The sequence below is a fragment of the Budorcas taxicolor genome, chromosome 5 (assembly GCF_023091745.1).
Source record: "Budorcas taxicolor isolate Tak-1 chromosome 5, Takin1.1, whole genome shotgun sequence".
Lineage (NCBI taxonomy): Eukaryota > Metazoa > Chordata > Mammalia > Artiodactyla > Bovidae > Budorcas > Budorcas taxicolor.
The window spans coordinates 121791466-121811298 of NC_068914.1; the positions used below are offsets into that span (position 1 = coordinate 121791466).

Below are 19833 nucleotides of genomic sequence, written 5' to 3' on the forward strand. Positions count from 1 at the left end.
CACAAGTTCAAATGAATAATATTATAATGTTGTTTAAAGAAAGTAAAATCAATCCCTCCCCTACAATGGGCAGAAGCCAGAAGGCTGATAATTAAGATTCCCCAAACATCAGTCCAGCGAAGGCAATGGCAACCCACTCCAGTACTCTTGCCTGGAAGAGTGGGCGGAGGAGCCTGGTGGGCCACAGTCCAGGGGGTCGCGAAGAGTCAGACACGACTGAACGACTTCACTTTCACTTTTCGCTTTCATGCATTGGAGAAGGAAATGGCAACCCACTCCAGTATTCTTGCCTGGAGAATCTCAGGGACGGGGGAGCCTGGCGGGATGCCATCTCTGGGGTCGCACAGAGTAGGACATGACTGAAGCAACTTAGCAGCAGCAAACATCAGTCATCCTGTTACCTCACCACTGACCAATCAGAAAAAATTTCCTCAAGCTGATCACACACCTGCTGCCCTCATCCTCTGTGGGGCCCTAAATGGGAAACCTTAAAAAAGATGGGTTAGCTTTGCGGTTGGAAACTAAGATGGCGCCTGGCGGAAGAGATAGGGGCGTGGTCTATGTTACAGTTTTTGATTGGCTCTCTTGATTTCCGTGCATGTGGACAGGGCGTGAGCACTATAGACTCCTGTTATAATGAAGGCACATGATGATTTGACCTTTAACGTGATTGGCGCAACTATGGAAAGTCCCTCGCAAAAACCCCCTTGCTTGCCTATATAAACCAAGAGTTTGTGGCAATAAAGCGGAACTGCTTAGACAGAATGCCTGTCGTGTCTGATTGTCTCTCGCTCTCGGAGGGGCTGGGTTGGCGGACAGCAGGCTCACCTCTCCTCAGGACCCCTTGGCTTTGGTGAGGGAAGTTCCACTGCCTCTCTCTTTCTGCGGAGCGCCCCCCGCAATCCTCTACTGTTGTTTAGTTGCCAAGTTGTGTCTGACTCTTTTGCGACCCCATGGACTGTAGCCCACTAGGCTACTCTGTCCATGGGATTTCCCAGGCAAGAATACTGGAATGGGTTGCCATTTCCTTCTCTAGGGGATCTCTTCAACCCAGGGATCAAATTCATGTCTTTGACATTGGCCGGCAGATTCTTTATCACTGAGCCACCTGGGAAGCCCACCCTCACCCTCAGGGTTGTCTTTAAGAACTCTTGCCTGAAAGCCATGAGGGAAATTCTGATGTTTGGCAAATCAGCTGCCTGTTTTCCTTGCTTGGAGCCTTGTACTTTCTCTCACCACAGTCCACTGTGGGTAGATTGGCTTGGCTTCAGCTAGGATGAGCAAGAGCCCAGTTTGATTCAGTGAGAAAGTATGTCCCACAAAAACAAAAATGTGTATACTATTAATATCTCATCCTTCATAGAAAAAGTGCCTATTTCTTTGTTTATACTTGCCTCTCACCACTCGCCATTGCAGCAACCCCAAACTGTTTGCAGTCCCTAACAGACTATGTTTTTCTCTCTGATCTGCTCTCCACTCCCACCCCTCCAGGGTGTTTCAATAAAACTAACTCCATTTTAGCATTTAACAGTTATTTTGATTTCCCTTTTATTTGTCTGGTTCAAGTGTTCACCACCGAATTCTTAACACCCAGCACAATTCTTGCCCTCCTTCAGCACTGGTAAAAGTGTGGTGATTGAATAAGCAGCATCTTGAAGAAATGAACAATACTGTCTTCCAACTTTCAAAAGTCTGCAAAAGGAAGACATATAAATGACAAATTAATTTACAAAGAAGAATTGAAAAGTAGCAAGTACTCTGCAGTATAACCAAGTAGAGAGAATTCCACCAAGTGAAAGTTTCCCCTTTAGAATTCTTTCTGATTTGAACACAAGCCCCCTCTATGATGAAATTCTTACTGAGCTTTTTGCAGTCATGTAGTGTTCTCATCTGTAAAATAAAGCTAAATAATTCCAATTACCAAGGGAACATTTCTGCATAGATGGGCACAATAAAGGACAGAAACGGTGTGAACCTAACAGAAGCAGAACATATTAGGAAGAGGTGGCAAGAATACACAGAACTATAGAAAAAAGATCTTCATGATGCAGATAACCACGATGGTGTGATCACTCAGCTAGAGCCAGACATCCTGGGGTGCAAAGTCAAGTGGGCCTTAAGAAGCATCACTACGAACAAAGCTAGTGGAGGTGATGGAATTCCAGTTGAGCTATTTCAAATCCTAAAATATGATGCTGTGAGAGTGCTGCATTCAATATGCCAGCAAATTCGGAAAACTCAGCAATGGCCACAGGACTGGAAAAGGTCAGTTTTCATTTCAATCCCAAAGAAGGGCAATGGCAAAAATGTGCAAACTACTATACAATTGCACTCATTTCAAATGCTAGCAAGATCATGCTCAAAATCCTTCAAGCCAGGCTTCAACAGTATGTGAACCAAGAACTTCCAGATGTACAAGTTAGATTTAGAAAAGGCAGAGGAATCAGAGATCAAATTGCCAACATTTGTTGGATCATAGAAAAAGCAAGAGAATTCCAGGAAAACATCTGCTTCTGCTTCACTGACTATGCTAAAGCCTTTAACTCTGTGGATCACAACAAACTGTGGAAAACTCTTAAAGAGATGGGAATACCAGACCACCTTACCTGTCTCCTGAGAAATCTGTACGCAGGTCAAGAAGCAACAGTTAGAACTGGACATGGAACAACAACTGGTTCAATATCGGGAAAGAAGTATCAATAATCTCAGATATGGAAATGACACCACCCTTATGGAAGAAAAGGAAGAGGAACTAAAGAGACTCTTGATGAAGGTGAAAGTGGAGAGTGAAAAAGCTAACTGAAACTCAGCATTCAAAAAACTAAGATCATGGCATCCAGCCCCATCACTTCATGGCAAATAGAGGCGGAAAAAATGGAAACAGTTCAGTTCAGTTCATTTCAGCGGCTCAGTCACATCTGACTCTTTGTGACCCCATGGACTGAAGTACACCAGGCTTCCCTGTCCATCACCAACTCCCAGAGCTTGCTCAAATTCATGTCCATCAAGTTAGTGATGCCTTCCAACCATCTCATCCTCTGTTGCACACTTCTCCTCCTGCCTTTTATCTTTCCCAGCATCAAGGCCTTTTCCAATGAGTTGGCTCTTTGCATCAGGCGGCCAAAATATTGGAGTTTCAGCTTCAGCATCAGTCCTTCCAATAAATGTTCAGGACTGATTTCCTTTAGGATTGACTGGTTTGATTTCTCCTGGGCTCCAAAATCACTGTGGACGGTGCTGGCAGCCATGAAATGAAGAGACACTTGCTCCTTGGAAGAAAAGCTATGACATACCTAGAGAGTGTATTAATAAGCAGAGACATCACTTTGCCCACAAACGTCCATACAGTCAAAGCTATGGTTTTTCCCATAGTCATGTATGGATGTGAGAGTTGGACCATGAAGAAGGCTGAGCACCAAGGAGTTGATGCTTTCGACTTGTGGTGTTGGGAAAGACTCTTGAGAGTCCTTTGAACAGCAGCAGATCAAACCAGTCAATCCTAAAGGAAATCAATCCTGATTATTCATTGGAAGGACTGATGCTGAAGCTGAAGCTCCAATACTTTGGCCGCCTGATGCAAAGAGCCAACTCATTGGAAAAGACCTTGATGCTGGAAAGACAAAAGGCAGGAGAAGAAGGGGGCGAGAGAGGATGAGATGATAGGATGGCATCACCGATTCAATGGACATGAGTTTGAGCAAGCTCCGAGAGATGGTGAAGGACAGGGAAGCCTGGCGAGCTGCAGTCCATGGGGTCGCAAAGAGTTGGACACAACCTGACTAACAACAACAAATTCCGATTTCACAGGATTAAAAGAATATGGTTAATTTTTTATTATTTTTGGTTATGCTGGGTCTTTGTTGCTGCATGCAGGCTTTCACTAGTTGCAGTAGTGGGTAGGAGGCTACTCTTCCTTGTAGTGGCTTTTCTTCTGGAGCACAGGCTCTAGTAAAATAGGCTTCAGTAGTTGTGGCTCACGGGTTTAGTTACTCTGACGCCTGTGGAATCCTCCTCGACCAAGGATTAAACCCATGCCCCCTGCGTTGGCAGGCTGATTCTTATCCACGGTACCATCAGGGAAGACCAGAATATGGTTAACTATTGAAAGTGCTCACTTTCTTATAGGAAGTGCTCGATAAACGTCACTCTCCAGTCCTCTAAAACACGCCCTTTGACGGTCATGGTTTCTGTATCTAAGAGGGTCTCCGGTGTGCATCCACTAACGCTGGGCCCAGCATGGAATGCACCCCTGTAATAACAGCGGCCACGCGTAGAGCCGCGAGGTTCCAGGAGGTACTAGGAGAGGTCCGGCGCCGGGCTAGCCCACCAGGGGGTACCGCCGGAGCCGCGCCAGAGGGACTGCAGAATGACAGCTCACGCAGTCCTTCTCAGAGCCCAAGACTTCCCTCTGGTTTATCACACTGTGTCTCCGGCGCAGCGTCCAGGGTTCCGCCCAGAAGGGGCTACGCTATCCCTCTGTAGTCACGAGCGCGCCGGCGCCTGTCACCGGAAGAGGCGGGTGACGTCACGAGGGACTACGCTTTGCGCTGGAGGCGGGAGTTGACAGGCGGTCTCTGGCTGAATCTCCGCGGCCCCGGGACCGTGGAAGAGGCTCCGAAGGGCGGCCGCGATGCCCAGCCCCCAGCGGGTCAGTCAGCTCCTGGATCTGTGAGTCCGCCCCGGCCTGCCTTCCTCTCGCCCCGCCCCGGCACAGCCCGCGCCCGCCACCCGTCACGGCACCCCATCCCCGCCCCCTTCGTGCCTCCCATCGAGGAGGTCCACAGGCTGTTTCTGCTCGTGGGTCCGTGATTTGTCCTATCCTGGCTGAGAAAAATCGTGCCAAGTGGGCTGCCCGGCAGGCTTGCCCCTCTGTCCCCCGATAGGTGTCCGAACTCAGCCTTGACAGCTCCTCGCCCAGGCGAATCCTGGCAGTGGCCTGTCTCTGGCGGGAGCTAAAAGCCTTAGTAAAACAAAACAAAACACTGGATGGGGCTCTCAAAAGCCTTCAGCAGAGTTACACCCAGTTGCTGTAATGGGGATAATTATTGATTCTTTGACGCAGCGCTTAAATCCCTGATTGCGCTTGCTGGGTTCAGCACCCGGGTCTACCATTCTCCAGCTGTATGACTATGGGAGAGTAGCTTAACCTTACAAAGTTAATATAATAACAGCTACCTGTCTCATGGCGTTATGCTGTGCTTAGTCGCTCAGTCGTGTCTGACTCTACGACCACATGGACTGTAGCCAGCCAGGCTCCTCTGTCCATGGGGATTTTCTATGCCTGTAAAATATTCGTATCAAGTTAAGGTCTCTGAAATTTCTTTTACTACTGGGCAGTCTTCTAAGGATTTAGGTTTAAATTTACTCCTCCCTGTAACGCTATGGCCTGTAACTGCCTAGTATTAAAAGAAATCTCAGAGAGCTTAACTTGATATGAATATTTTATAGGCATGTCATTATAGGATGGCTTATAAAGTGAGCATAAGGAAGTTCTTTAACCTTTGCAATGGTTTATGACATTAGGAGTTTACAGATGGTAGGAGATTGGTTTAAAGTGATTAGGCTATTTTAAGAAGACGATTTAAGTTGATTGTCAGAGGCATTTACAAGAAATAAGTTTCACTTCTGTTCATGATATAAACTAGATTTGGTTTTGCTTATGTGACTTAACTGGTTTGGTCACCTTGAGGGATTTTTCAAGCCTCATCTCGATTTATTTTATTTTAAAAAATCCCCAACTTTCAGTCATTCTCTCAGCAAGCTAAGAGTGAACCAATATAGTGTTACTCTCACTACTGCTTCAATGTAGGCATTGGGATGGATGGTTTTGTAATTGCCCTTACCGGCAGTTGCATAGTCACCCTGGACACTGGCAGTAGGATCTTTGTGTTCTTCCAGTTGTCTAACACTAATGGATAACATTTCATGTGTGAGTAGCCACTGAAGACATTTAGAACTCTAGAGAGGATACAATGCATTAAGGAGGCTAAGATGATAGCCAGGTATTGAAAAGGATTCTCCAGAGCAGAGATTTCCAACTAAATAATCAAGAGAAGTGTGTGTGTGTTAAGTCACCTAAGTCATGTCTGACTCTTTGCGACCCTATGGACTGTAGCCTGCCAGGGTCCACTGTACATGGAATTCTCCAGGCAAGAATACTGGAGTGGGTTGGCGTTTTCCTTTTTCAGGAGATCTTCCTGATCCAGGGATTGAACCCCTATTTCAGAAGTGTTGCCAATTTGTTGAAAGATTGGCATCTAGTCTTTCAGATCTTTTTTGGGATATTAACATAGAAACTTTTTTTTTTAAACCAGTTATGCTGTTAACGAATCACAAGTCCATGTGCCCAGTGAGGGCCATCAATACTAAAACATTAGAGTTTGAAACAGAGATTTATTACAGATTCATACAAGGAGATGGGTGGTTCACGCCCTAAGAACCCCAAAGTTACTGAAAGCTCTCAGAAAGCCCCTTTAAAAGTAAAAGGTGAGGGGGGGCGGGGGTGTGGTTAGTTGTTACAAACATTTTGTGTAAGATCCTTTGCTCTTGAGGTCAGGTGATGGTCATGTAACATTCCTGTAAATCTCCACCAAATGAATGTTATTCTGTGTCTTGACAAGAAAGGGCAGGATCCCAAAGCACAGCTTTCACCCTCCAAGAGCCCAGGAGGCAGATCTCAGTTGGCAGTTCTCTCAGGGCCAGGTTCCCACATCTTGCCCAGATGTCATCTCTGAGGGAGCCAGGCACTCAACCCCACTGACCCTCAGTCTCCTCAAGCCACCTAGATGGGGAGACCAGGTTCAAGTCCTGGGCCAAGGCTAGTGGAGGGCCTTAGTAAGGGCTCTGGAGCCCTATAGAAGAACACAGTTCTTAGTGTGTTCCCTGGGCGCTCCAGCTCACCTGCTGGCCCAAGGCTAAGTGAGCTGGAGGGCCTCCTTTCAGGAGAAGGCCTGAATCTGCCTCTTACCTCACTATTCACCTAATGACCACCACACCAATGACCTTTGGGTAAATCACTTCCCTAATGGTCCCTCATTGACAGTTACTTGTGGACAGGGCCCACTGGGGCACTGAGCAATGACTGAGCAAGACCTGTTGCCTAGTAACAGAGTGCAGAGTAGTGAGGCACAGCAATGGCTGCCTGCTAAGGGCTGTGCTCATCTTGCTCTCTTACAATAGTACATGCACCTCCATCTTGGGTAGTTAGGGTGTCTAAGGCTATGCAGTTGTCTAAAACAACTCTGGCTAAAGAATTTCTAGATTCTTGCTGTGATTATAGAGTTTTTCAGAGGATAAGGTCTCTCTTAGTGAGATTTAAGTGCAATTTTTTGTTGGTGTCTTTTCCAATAAACTGAGTCTCTAGATTTTAATATATGAGGCATTGTCTTGTTTAAGAAGCAGACCACAGAAAGCTTTATGGACCTGGTGGAAATAAGCCTTTTAGTATTACATTAGTGTCTTATAGTACTGAACTATGTCATGGTTACTTAGGATGGGATTAACATGAAGATGCCTTATTTTAGGAAGGTATGATAGGTAAGCTTCCATGTAAGTAAGCTTCTATATGGTATAAGCAATCAGTTAGTTAATAAGTATTACTGTGGAAACAAACGAAAGACAAAGATTAAAGATTAGTTGGAACAAAGTATAAGTGTAGTTGTTGAGTCTAGAGAGCAGCCAGTCAAGAAAATTTTTGGAGCTGAGCTTAGATTTTTAGATGGTGGAATGAAGATGGCAGTTTTAAACTGATAGATTTTCCTGGTTTGCGGTTTGAATGTCAGTGATGATGTCATCAGGTGTTCTGAAGTAAGTATGAAGGTTGTTTTTTTGTCTATGCATGATCCACTGTGGTGAATTCTCTGAAGTCTGTGTCAAGACCTATAGCTTTATCTTGTAGGGTTTGAGGAAAAGAACAGTTTTAGTTTTAATTTCAAGTCAGAAGGGTGGGAGAAAGTTGAAAATATTAGTTTGGAGAGTTGTAGTCAGATTTTAGAGAAAACCGCAAGAGTTCAGGATCCAGTCCAGTTTACAGTTAGAAACAAAAACCCAAAGAAAATAAGCAGGACTAGAATTTGATTATGGGTATGCCAAAGTTTTCTGTTTAAACATAATGTTTCTTTCTATAGTCACTTTTACCAAAGTAATTTGTTTGTAAAATAAGTCTAGTCTCTTTAAACCTGACTTGTTATTTACATAAGTACAGCAAGAATAGATTTTATGTGCATTCTCAAATATGATATTCCAATCAAAGCTTTGGTAATATCCAAGGGCTTTTATTGACTCTATAGAGTTAACTTTAGGAACTTCTCTGGTGGTCCAGTGGTTAAGAATCCACCTTCCAATACAGTGGACCCAGATCCAATCCCTGGTAAGGAAGTAAGATCCCACACGCCCTAGGGCAAATAAGCCCCCATGTACCACCACTGTGGAGCCTGCTATCTCTGGAGCCTGTGTGGCAACAAAAGATCCCTCATGCCAACAAAAGATCCCTCGTGCGACAACTAAGGAGCCAAAAACAAATAAACATATATATATATATATTAAAGTCAACTTTAGATACTAAAAACTGACTTAACAAGGAAACTCAGGTTACATCTTTAAAAGCCTCTTTTTGCTAAGAAGCCAAGTGAAGGACTTAGCAGTTATGTCCTATTACAGGGAAAACAAATTCTTATTGAATTTATGCAAATATCTACTGCCATGAAAATAGGAATAGTCAATAACAGGGTTTTTAAAATTTGTTTTAATTCTGAAGGAATCAGATAAGGAGAGAAAGAAAAATATTTCATTTTTGTTTATAGAAGTATACCAAATTGTAGGTTTAGATAATTTAGAAGGAGAGGGAAAAAAAGATTTTTAAATCTGGAAAACAAGCATTAAATAACAACAGTGTTTCAAGAAATGTCATAAAAGTTAGTTATTTTCATCAGTTCATTTGGGCCCTTGGCATTAATCTTTATTTTCCCTAATCTTGGGTTAGCAGTTTTATGAATTAAGCAGTTTCTCCATTAGAGTTCTAGAAATTCTTACTCAGTTTACTGGTATGACCATAAAGTTATCAGAAAGCTATATTCTAGAGTACTTGTCAGGGTCCTTTCTGTGACTCTCCACAAAGACAAAGCATTCGGGCCTATCAGTTCAGTTCAGTTCAGTCGCTCAGTCGTGTCCGACTCTTTGCGACCCCATGAATCGCAGCATGCCAGGCCTCCCTGTCCATCACCAACTCCTGGAGTTCACCCAGACTCATGTGCATCGAGTCGGTGATGCCATCCAGCCATCTCATCCTCTGTCGTCCCCTTCTCCTCCTGCCCCCAATCCCTCCCAGCATCAGGGTCTTTTCCAGTGAGTCAACTCTTTGCATGAGGTGGCCAAAGTACTGGAGTTTCAGCCTCAGCATCAGTCCTTCCAATGAATACCCACGACTGATCTCCTTCAGAATGGACTGGTTGGACTTCCTTGCAGTCCAAGGGACTCTCAAGAATCTTCTCCAACACAGTTCAAAAGCATCAATTCTTCGGTGCTCAGCTTTCTTCACATCCATACATGACGATCCAACTCTCACATCCATACATGACCACTGGAAAAACCATAGCGTTGACTAGACAGACCTTTGTTGGCAAAGTAATATCTCTGCTTTTGAATATGCTATCTAGGTTGGTCATAACTTTCCTTCCAAGGAGTAAGTGTCTTTTAATTTCATGGCTGCAGTCACCATCTGCAGTGATTTTGGAGCCCCCCAAAATAAAGTGTGACACTCTTTCCACTGTTTCCCCATCTATTTCTCATGAAGCGATAGGACCAGATGCCATGATCTTCGTTTTCTGAATGTTGAGCTTTAAGCCAGCTTTTTCACTCTCCTCTTTCACTTTCATCAAGAGGCTTTTTAGTTCCTCTTTACTTTCTGCCATAAGGGTGGTGTCATCTGCATAACAGGTTATTGATATTTCTCCTGGAAATCTTGATTCCAGCTTGTGTTTCATCCAACCCAGTGTTTCTCATGATGTATTCTACATATAAGTTAAATAAGCAGGGTGACAATATACAGCCTTGACGTACTCCTTTTCCTATTTGGAACCAGTTTGTTTTTCTGGCCTATAGTTGATTGTAAATGCTTTCCAAGAAGAATTAAGAGTAGAACAATAACTCTCTGTGAATGACAAAAGACTTAAAAATAGCCATGGTTAAAGACCTGATGAGAGTTCCCTATTTAAAAAAATGATAAAATTGTCAGATAAATTCAGTTATTTCTATGACATACAATATTTTAAGATGACTGATAACATTATACTAGGATGGGTCAGATTTCTAAGAATTACATGTAATTTCTGGAACACATATTAATAACATTTTGCTGTTGTTCAGTCACTCAGTTGTGTCTGACTCTTTGCAACCCATGGTCTGTAGCACATCAGGCTTCCCTGTCCATCAGCCATTCCTGGAGCTTGCTCAAACTCTTGTCCATCGAGTCGGTGATGGCATCCAACCATCTCATCCTCTGTTGTCCCCGTCTCCTCCCACCTTCAATCTTTCCCAGCATCAGGGTCTTTTCCAATGAGTTGACTCTGCATCAGGTGGCCAAACTATTGGAGCTACAGCTTCAGCATCAGTCCTTACAATGAATAATCAGGATTGGTTTCCTTTGGGTTGACTGGTTTGATCTCCTTGCAGTCCAAGGGATTCTCAAGAGTCTTCTCCAACACCACAGTTCAAAAGCATCAATTCTTCTGTGCTCAGCCTTCTTTATGGTCCAACTCTCACATCCCATACATGACTACTGGAAAAACCATAGCTTTGATTAGACAGACCTTTGTCAGCAAAGTAATGTCTCTGCTTTTGAGTATGCTGTTTAGGTTGGTCATACCTTTTCTTCCAAGGAGCAAGTGTCTTTTAATTTCATGGTGGGAGTCATCATGTGCAGTGATTTTGGATCCCAAAAAAATAAAGTCTCACTGTTTCCATTGTTTCCCCATCTACTTGCCATGAAGTGATGGGATCAGATACCATGATCTTAGTTTTTTGAATGTTGAGTTTTAAGGCAAGTTTTTCACTCTCCTCTTTTATTTTCATCAAGAGGCTCTTTAGAGAACCCCATGAACCCCGTGAACAGTATGAAAATTCAGACAAAAATTAGTGTAAAATAAATAATTTTTTTCTTTGTAAAACCAAAAAGCCTTAACTTTTGTAATGTTGCAAAGGTTCAGTTTTCCTAACTAATTACAGACCTGATAAAGATAACATGACGCATAGGAAATTATTTTGCTAAGACACAGAATCTTTATTTTTTTATTATAAATTTATTTATTTTAATTGGAGGCTAATTACTTTACAATATGGTATTGATTTTGCCATACATCAACATGAATCCACCACAGGTATACATGTGTTCCCCATCCTGAACCCCCCTCCCTCCTCCCTCCCTGTACCATCCCTCTGGGTCATCCCAATGCACCAGCCCCAAGCATCCTGTATCATGCATTGAACCTGGACTGGTGATTCGTTTCACATATGATATTATACATGTTTCAATGCCATTCTCCCAAACATCCCACCCTTGTCCTCTCCCACAGAATCCAAAAGACTGTTCTATACATCTGTGTCTCTTTTGCTGTCTTGCATACAGGGTTATCGTTACCATCTTTCTAAATTCCATATATATGCGTTAGTATACTGTATTGGTGTTTTTCTTTCTGGCTTACTTCACTCTGTATAATAGGCTCCAGGTTCATCCACCTCCTTAGAACTGATTCAAATGTATTCTTTTTAATGGCTGAGTAATACTCCATTGTGTATATGTACCACAGCTTTCTTATCCATTCATCTGCTGATAGACATCTAGGTTGCTTCCATGTCCTGGCTATTATAAACAGTGCTGCGATGAACATTGGGGTACACGTGTCTCTTTCAATTCTGGTTTCCTCGGTGTGTATGCCCAGCAGTGGGATTGCTGGGTCATAATGCAGTTCTATTTGCAGTTTTTTAAGGAATCTCCACACTGTTCTCCAAAGTGGCTGTACTAGTTTGCATTCCCACCAACAGTGTAATAGGGTTCCCTTTTCTCCACACCCTCTCCAGCATTTATTGCTTGTAGACTTTTGGATCACAGCCATTCTGACTGGCGTGAAATGGTACCTCATTGCAGTTTTGATTTGCATTTCTCTGATAATGAGTGATGTTGAGCATCTTTTCATGTGTTTGTTAGCCATCTGTATGTCTTCTTTGGAGAAATGTCTGTTTAGTTCGTTGGCCCATTTTTTGACTGAGTCGTTTATTTTTCTGGAATTGAGCTGAAGGGGTTGCTTGTATATTTTTGAGATTAGTTGTTTGTCAGTTTCTTCATTTGCTATTATTTTCTCCCATTCTGAAGGCTGTCTTTTCACCTTGCTTATAGTTTCCTTTGTTGTGCAGAAGCTTTTAATTTTAATGAGCTTCCATTTGTTTATTTTTGCTTTTATTTCCAATATTCTGGGAGGTGGGTCATAGAGGATCCTGCTGTGGTTTATGTCAGAGAGTGTTTTGCCTATGTTCTCCTCTAGGAGTTTTATAGTTTCTGGTCTTACATTTAGATCTTTAATCCATTTTGAGTTTTTGTGTATGGTGTTAGGTAGTGTTCTAGTTTCATTCTTTTACAAGTGGTTGACCAGTTTTCCCAGCACCACTTGTTAAAGAGATTATCTTTTCTCTATTGTATATTCTTGCCTCCTTTGTCAAAGATAAGATGTCCATAGGTGCATGGATTTATCTCTGGGCTTTCTATTTTGTTCCATTGATCTATATTTCTGTCTTTGTGCCAGTACCATACTGTCTTGATGACTGTGGCTTTGTAGTAGAGCCTGAAGTCAGGCAGGTTGATTCCTCCAGTTCCATTCTTCTTACTCAAGATTGCTTTGGCTATTCGAGGTTCTTTTTTATTTCCATACAAATTGTGGAGTTATTTGTTCTAGGTCTGTGAGAAATACCGTTGGTAGCTTGATAGGGATTGCATTGAATCTATAGATTGCTTTGGGAAGTATACTCATTTTCACTATATTGATTCTTCCGATCCATGAACATGGTATATTTCTTCATCTATTAGTGTCCTCTTTGATTTCTTTCACCAGTGTTTTATAGTTTTCTATATATAGGTCTTTAGTTTCTTTAGGTTGATATATTCCTAAGTATTCTTTTCATTGCAAAGGTGAATGTGATTGTTTCCTTAATTTCTCTTTCTATTTTCTCATTATTAGTGTATAGGAATGCAAGGGATTTCTGTGTGTTGATTTTATATCCTGCAACTTTACTATATTCATTGATTAGTTCTAGTAATTTTCTGGTGGAGTCTTTAGGGTTTTCTATGTAGAGGATCATGTCATCTGCAAACGGTGAGAGTTTTACTTCTTCTTTTCCAATTTGGATTCCTTTTATTTCTTTTTCTGCTCTGATTGCTATGGCCAAAATTTTGAATAGTAGTGGTGAAAGTGGGCACCCTTGTCTTGTTCCTGACTTTAGGGGAAATGCTTTCAATTTTTCACCATTGAGGATAATGTTTGCTGTGGGTTTGTCATATATAGCTTTTATTATGTTGAGGTATGTTCCTTCTATTCCTGCTTTCTGGAGAGTTTTTATCATAAATGGATGTTGAATTTTGTCAAAGGCTTTCTCTGCATCTATTGAGATAATCATATGGCTTTCATTTTTCAATTTGTTAATGTGGTGTATTACACTGATTGATTTGTGGATATTGAAGAATCCTTGCATCCCTGGGATAAAGCCCACTTGGTCATGGTGTATGATCTTTTTAATGTGTTGTTGGATTCTGATTGCTAGAAATTTGTTGAGGATTTTTGCTGAGGATTTTTGCATCTATGTTCATCAGTGATATTGGCCTGTAGTTTTCTTTTTTTGTGGCATCTTGGTCAGATTTTGGTATTAGGGTGATGGTGGCCTCATAGAATGAGTTTGGAAGTTTACCTTCCTCTGCAATTTTCTGGAAGAGTTTGAGTAGGATAGGTGTTAGCTCTTCTCGAAATTTTTGGTAGAATTCAGCTGTGAAGCCATCTGGACCTGGGCTTTTGTTTGCTGGAAGATTTCTGATTACAGTCTCAATTTCCGTGCTTGTGATGGGTCTGTTAAGATTTTCTATTTCTTCCCGGTTCAGTTTTGGAAAGTTGTACTTTTCTAAGAATTTGTCCATTTCTTCCAAGTTGTCGATTTTATTGGCATATAATTGCTGATAGTAGTCTCTTACAGTCCTTTGTATTTCTGTGTTGTCTGTTGTGATCTCTCCATTTTCATTTCTAATTTTGTTGATTTGATTTTTCTCCCTTTGTTTCTTGATGAGTCTGGCTAATGGTTTGTCAATTTTATTTATCCTTTCAAAGAACCAGCTTTTGGCTTTGTTGAGTTTTGCTATGGTCTTTTTTGTTTCTTTTGCATTTATTTCTGCACTAATTTTTAAGATTTCTTTCCTTCTACTAACTCTGGGGTTCTCCATTTCTTTTTTTTTTCCTAGTTGCTTTAGGTGTAGAATTTGGTTATTTATTTGACTTTTTTCTTGTTTCTTGATGTATGCCTGTATTGCTATGAACCTTCCCCTTAGCACTGCTTTTACAGTGTCCCACAGGTTTTGGGTTGTTGTGTTTTCATTTTCATTCATTTCTATGCATATTTTGATTTCTTTTTTGATTTCTTCTGTGATTTGTTGGTTATTCAGTAGCATGTTGTTCAGCCTCCATATATTGGCATTTTTAATAGTTTTTCTCCTGTAATTGAGATCTAATCTTACTGCATCATGGTCAGAAAAGATGCTTGGAATGATTTCAGTTTTTTTGAATTTATCAAGGCTAGATTATGGCCCAGGATGTGATCTATCCTGGTGAAGGTTCTGTGTGTGCTTGAGAAAAAGGTGAAATTCATTGTTTTGGGGTGAAATGGCCTATAGATATCAATTGTATCATTTAAAGTTTGTGTTTCCTTGTTAATTTTCTGTTTAATTGATCTATCCATAGGTGTGAGTGGGGTTATTGAAGTCTCCCACTATTATTGTGTTATTGTTAATTTCCCCTTTCATACTTGTTAGCATTTGTCTTACATATTGTGGTGCTCCTATGTTGAGTGCATATATATTTATAATTGTTATATCTTATTTTTGGATTGATCCTTTGATCATTATGTAGTGTCCTTCTTTGTCTCTTTTCACAGCCTTTGTTTTAAAGTCTATTTTCTCTGATATGAGTATTGCTACTCCTGTTTTCTTTTTGTCTCTATTTGCATGGAATATCTTTTTCCAGCCCTTCACTTGCAGTCTGTATGTGTCCCCTGTTTTGAGGTGGGTCTCTTGTAGACAACATATATAGGGGTCTTGTTTTTGTGTCCATTCAGCCAGTCTTTGTCTTTTGGTTGGGGCTCAACCCATTTAAGTTTAAAGTAATTATTGATAAGTATGATCCCGTTGCCATTTACATTATTGTTTTGGGTTTGAGTTTATACATGCTTTTTGTGTTTCCTGTCTAGAGAAGATCCTTTAGCATTTGTTGGAGAGCTGGTTTGGTGGTGCTGATGAATTCTCTCAGTTTTTGCTTGTCTGTAAAGCTTTTGATTTCTCCTTCATATTTGAATGAGATCCTTGCTGGGTACAGTAATCTGGGCTGTAGTTTATTTTCTTTCATCACTTTAAGTATGTCCTGCCATTGCCTCCTGGCCTGAAGAGTTTCTATTGAAAGATCAGCTCTTATCCTTATGGGAGTCCCCTGTGTGTTTTTTGTTGTTTTTCCCTTGCTGCTTTTAATATTTGTTCTTTGTGTTTGATCTTTGTTAATTTGATTAATATGTGTCTTGGGGTGTTTTGCCTTGGGTTTATCCTGTTTGGGACTCTCTGGGTTTCTTGGACTTGGGTGATTATTTCCTTCCCCATTTTAGGGAAGTTTTCAACTATAATCTCCTCAAGTATTTTCTCATGGTCTTTCTTTTTGTCTTCTTCTGGGACTCCTATGATTTGAATGTTGGGGCATTTAACACTGTCCTGGAGGTCTCTGAGATTGTCCTCATTTCTTTTAATTTGGTTTTCTTTTTTCCTTTCTGATTCATTTATTTCTACTATTCTATCTTCGACTTCACTAGACCTATCTTCTGCCTCCGTTATTCTACTGTTTGTTCCCTCCAGAGTGTTTTTGATCTCATTTATTGCATTATTCATTATGTACTGACTCTTTTTTATTTCTTCTAGGTCCTTGTTAAACCTTTCTTGCATCTTCTCAATCCTTGTCTCCAGACTATTTATCTGTGATTCCATTTTGATTTCAAGATTTTGGATCATTTTCACTATCATTATTCGGAATTATTTATCAGGTAGATTCCCTATCTTTTCCTCTTTTGTTTGGTTTGGTGGGGATTTATCCTGTTCCTTTACCTGCTTGGTATTCCTTTGTCTCTTCATCCTGTTTATATTGCTGTTTGTGGGGTGGCCTTTCTGTATTCTGGCAGTTTGTGGAGTTCTCTTTATTGTGGAGTTTCCTCACTGTGGGTGGGGTTGTACATGTGGCTTGTCAAGGTTTCCTGGTTAGGGAAGCTTGTGTCGGTGTTCTGGTGGGTGGAGCTGGATTTCTTCTCTCTGGAGTGCAATGAAGTGTTCAGTAATGAATTATGAGATGTCAATGGGTTTGGAGTGACTTTGGGCAGCCTGTATATTGAAGCTCAGGGCTGTGTTCCTATGTTGCTGGAGAATTTGCATGGTATGTCTTGCTCTGGAACTTGTTGGCCCTTGGGTGGTACTTGGTTTCAGTGTAGGTGTGGAGGCATTTGATGAGCTCCTGTCAATTTATGTTCCCTGGAATCAGGAGTTCTCTGGTGTTCCCAGGGTTTGGACTTAAGCCTCCTGCTTCTGGTTTTCAGTCTTATTTTTACAGTAACCTCAAGACTTCTCCATCTATACAGCACCCTTGATAAGACATCTAGGTTAAAGATGAAAAGTTTCTCCACAGTGAGGGACACCCAGAGAGCTTCCCAGAGTTACATGGAGAAGAGAAGAAGGAGGAGGGAGATAGAGGTGACCAGGATGAGATGAGGTGGAATCCAAAGATGAGAGAGCAAGCTAGCCAGTAATCACTTCCTTATGTGTGCTCCACAGTCTGGACCACTCAGAGATGTTCATGGAGTTATACAGAGAAGAGAAGAGGGAGGAAGGAGACAGAGGTGGCCAGGAGGATAAAGAAAGAATCAAAAGAAGAGAGACAGATCCAGCCAGTAATCAGTTCCCTAAGTGTTCTCCACTGTCTGGAACACACAAAGAGATTCACAGAGTTGGGTAGAGAAGAGAAGGGGGAGGGAGGAGAGAAAGGTGACCTGGTGGAGAAAAAGGAGAGTCCAAAGGGGGAGAGAGCAGTCTAGCCAGTAATCTCACTCCCAAGTAAAAATGGGTGCTGAAGATTGGGTTCTTAAAGGTACAAAATTGATAACAAATACCAAAAAGCAAAGATTAAAAATCTAGAGTAGAGGTTGGATTTTCAAAAATACAATATTAAAGGAAAGAAAAAAAGAAAAAAAAAGTCACAAAAATTATAAAAATATATATATATGAAGTTTGCTTTAAAAAATAGGGTCTCTTTTTTTTTGCAAAGTAATAGTAGGGTATAAAAATGAAAATTAAAGGAGTAATAGAGGACTTAAAAAATTTTTAATAATGATAGTAAAAATAGTAAAAATATATCTGGGACTTTCTCTGGTGGTGTTGTGGGCAGTGTGGGGTCAGTTCATTTTTAGCTAGTTCCTTGAGCCAGCTTATATTTCTCAAGATCTATAGGCCCCTTCCTATGTAGTTGGTACTAACTACAGGGTTGTAATCTATTGCACCTGTCACTTCCAAGACAGTTCCCTCTGTTTTAGCTTCTTCTGTTTGCTGGTCTCTTCAGTGTCTGATTTCCTCCCTGACACAGGGGGCCGTGGTGGACGCTTTTTTAGGCTCACTTGTTCAGTCACACTGTGGGGAGGGAGGGACGCTGCAAACAAATAACACTGGCGTGTGCTTGCAATGTCTCAGCCACACTGGGCCTGCCCCTGCTCATGGCGCGTGTGCCCTCCCTGCCCACACTGTTCAGGCTCTAGGTTGCTCCACTGGGAACCATCCAAGGCCAGCCCTGGGCTGCATGACCTCCCAGGTCTAAGCTGCTCAGGTTCACGCGCTGGGGTAGTCCTCAGAGGCACAGACTTGGTTGGGCTTGCATTTTGTGCCCTTCCCAGGTCCGAGCAGCTCAGGTGATGAGGTGTTTGGCGAGCGTGGTTGCTGTGACTTATCACCTCCCCCATCCCTGCCGCTGGGTCTTCCAGAGGTACAACCGGCACACCTTCTCAGGTGGATGTTGAAATCCAGAACCCCAAGAAGTCTTAGTTAGCAAAGAAGCCTGCTTGCAGTTTTGTAGATAATGTCTCTCTGGGGCTGCGATTGCCCCCTTCCAGCTCTGGCTGCTGGTCACCAAAGGGGGGTGGTCTGCAGCCAGCTGTCTCTGTTCAGTCCTTTGTTCTGTGAGTGGGCCTGACAGTGTGTTACATTAGGGCTTTCGCATGGTAGGTATCCCACAGTCTGGTTTGCTAGCCCAAGTTAGTTCCCTCAGATTGCCCTCAGGGCATTCAGGCCCGGTCCCTACTCTAAGCAATGCAGCCTGCACCTCCCTGCCCAGCCTCTGCTTGCTAGTGGTGGGTGCAGGCATCTGTGCTGCTTCTCTGCTAGGGGAGTTACCGCTGGGCACGTGATCTGTGGGTTTTAATTATTTATTTATTTTTCCTCCCAGTTATGTTGCCCTCTGTGGTTCCAAGGTTCGCCACAGACTCGGCAGTGAGAGTGTTTCCTGGTGTTTGGAAACTTCTCTCTTTTTAAGACTCCCTTCCCGGGACGGAGCTCCCATCCCTACCTCTTTTGTCTCTCTTTTTGTCTTTTATATTTTTTCCTACCTCCTTTCAAAGACAGTAGGTGCCTGATATCCTCTGCCGGCATTCAGAAGTTGTTTTGTGGAATTTACTCAACGTTTAAATATTCTTTTGATGAATTTGTTGGGGAGAAAGTGGCCTCCCCATCCTGTTCCTCCACCATCCTGGACTGCCCCCCAGAATCTTTAGTTTCTAGATAGATTACACAAAAGGTAAAGAAAAACCTTTTATAATATTAAGAGTAGATCAGTAATCTACTTTTTAACACAGGGGGCAGGGTACCTCCAATTTGTATCAGTTTATTACTGAGCTCATTTTTAAAACTCTTATAAGTAAATCTATTTAAGTTTAGCTAAATTCCACCTTTCAACATAAAATTTATAAACAAGCAACTTTCTATATTCATTTAGACTTTGTATTAGTCCTTTTGCTCATTTTGGAGTAATCAGTAATTTTACTTTACAAAGTTACTATATAAAATTACTCCCTTTCTTTCCATAACAAAAACACAACCTGTATTCTTTACATATTCTTCCCTGATAGCTCAGTTTGTAAAGAATCCACCTGTGATGGGGAGACCCCAGTTCAATTCCTGGGTCAGGAAGATGCCCTGGAGAAGGGATAGGCTACCTACTCCAGTCTTTTGGGGCTTCCCTGGTGGCTCCATTGGTAAAGAATCTGCCTGCAGTACAGGAGACCTGGGTTTGATTTCTTGGTCAGGAAGATCCCCTGGAGAAGGAAGCAGCTACCCACTCCAGTCTGGTCTGGAGAATTCCATGGACAGAGGAGCCTGGCAGGCCACCATCGGTGGGGTCTCAAAGAGTTGGACACAACTGATCGACTTTCACTTTCATATAGAAATACATCCCATTTCTCTCTCATACCTTATATACAAAGTTGTTTTCTTTCATTTTTGTTTCTAGTATTTATTTTTATATA

The 19833-nt window shown here is 41.9% G+C and overlaps 1 protein-coding gene across 2 annotated transcripts in view; it reads left to right on the plus strand.

The window, feature by feature from the left end:
- The first annotated feature begins 4559 nt into the window (after window positions 1-4559).
- The window catches only part of AMN1 (antagonist of mitotic exit network 1 homolog), a 77036-nt gene continuing 61762 nt past the window's right edge, over window positions 4560-19833 (plus strand). The window contains exon 1 of one of the 2 annotated variants that reach the window (XM_052640728.1): window positions 4560-4648. Coding sequence is in view for 1 of the 2 variants with exons in the window: in XM_052640727.1 (XP_052496687.1) it covers window positions 4631-4668 (38 nt within the window). In the remaining variant the exon portion in view is untranslated. Of the gene's footprint in view, window positions 4669-19833 lie in introns of both variants that reach the window. The other variant, XM_052640727.1, reaches the window with a different exon arrangement.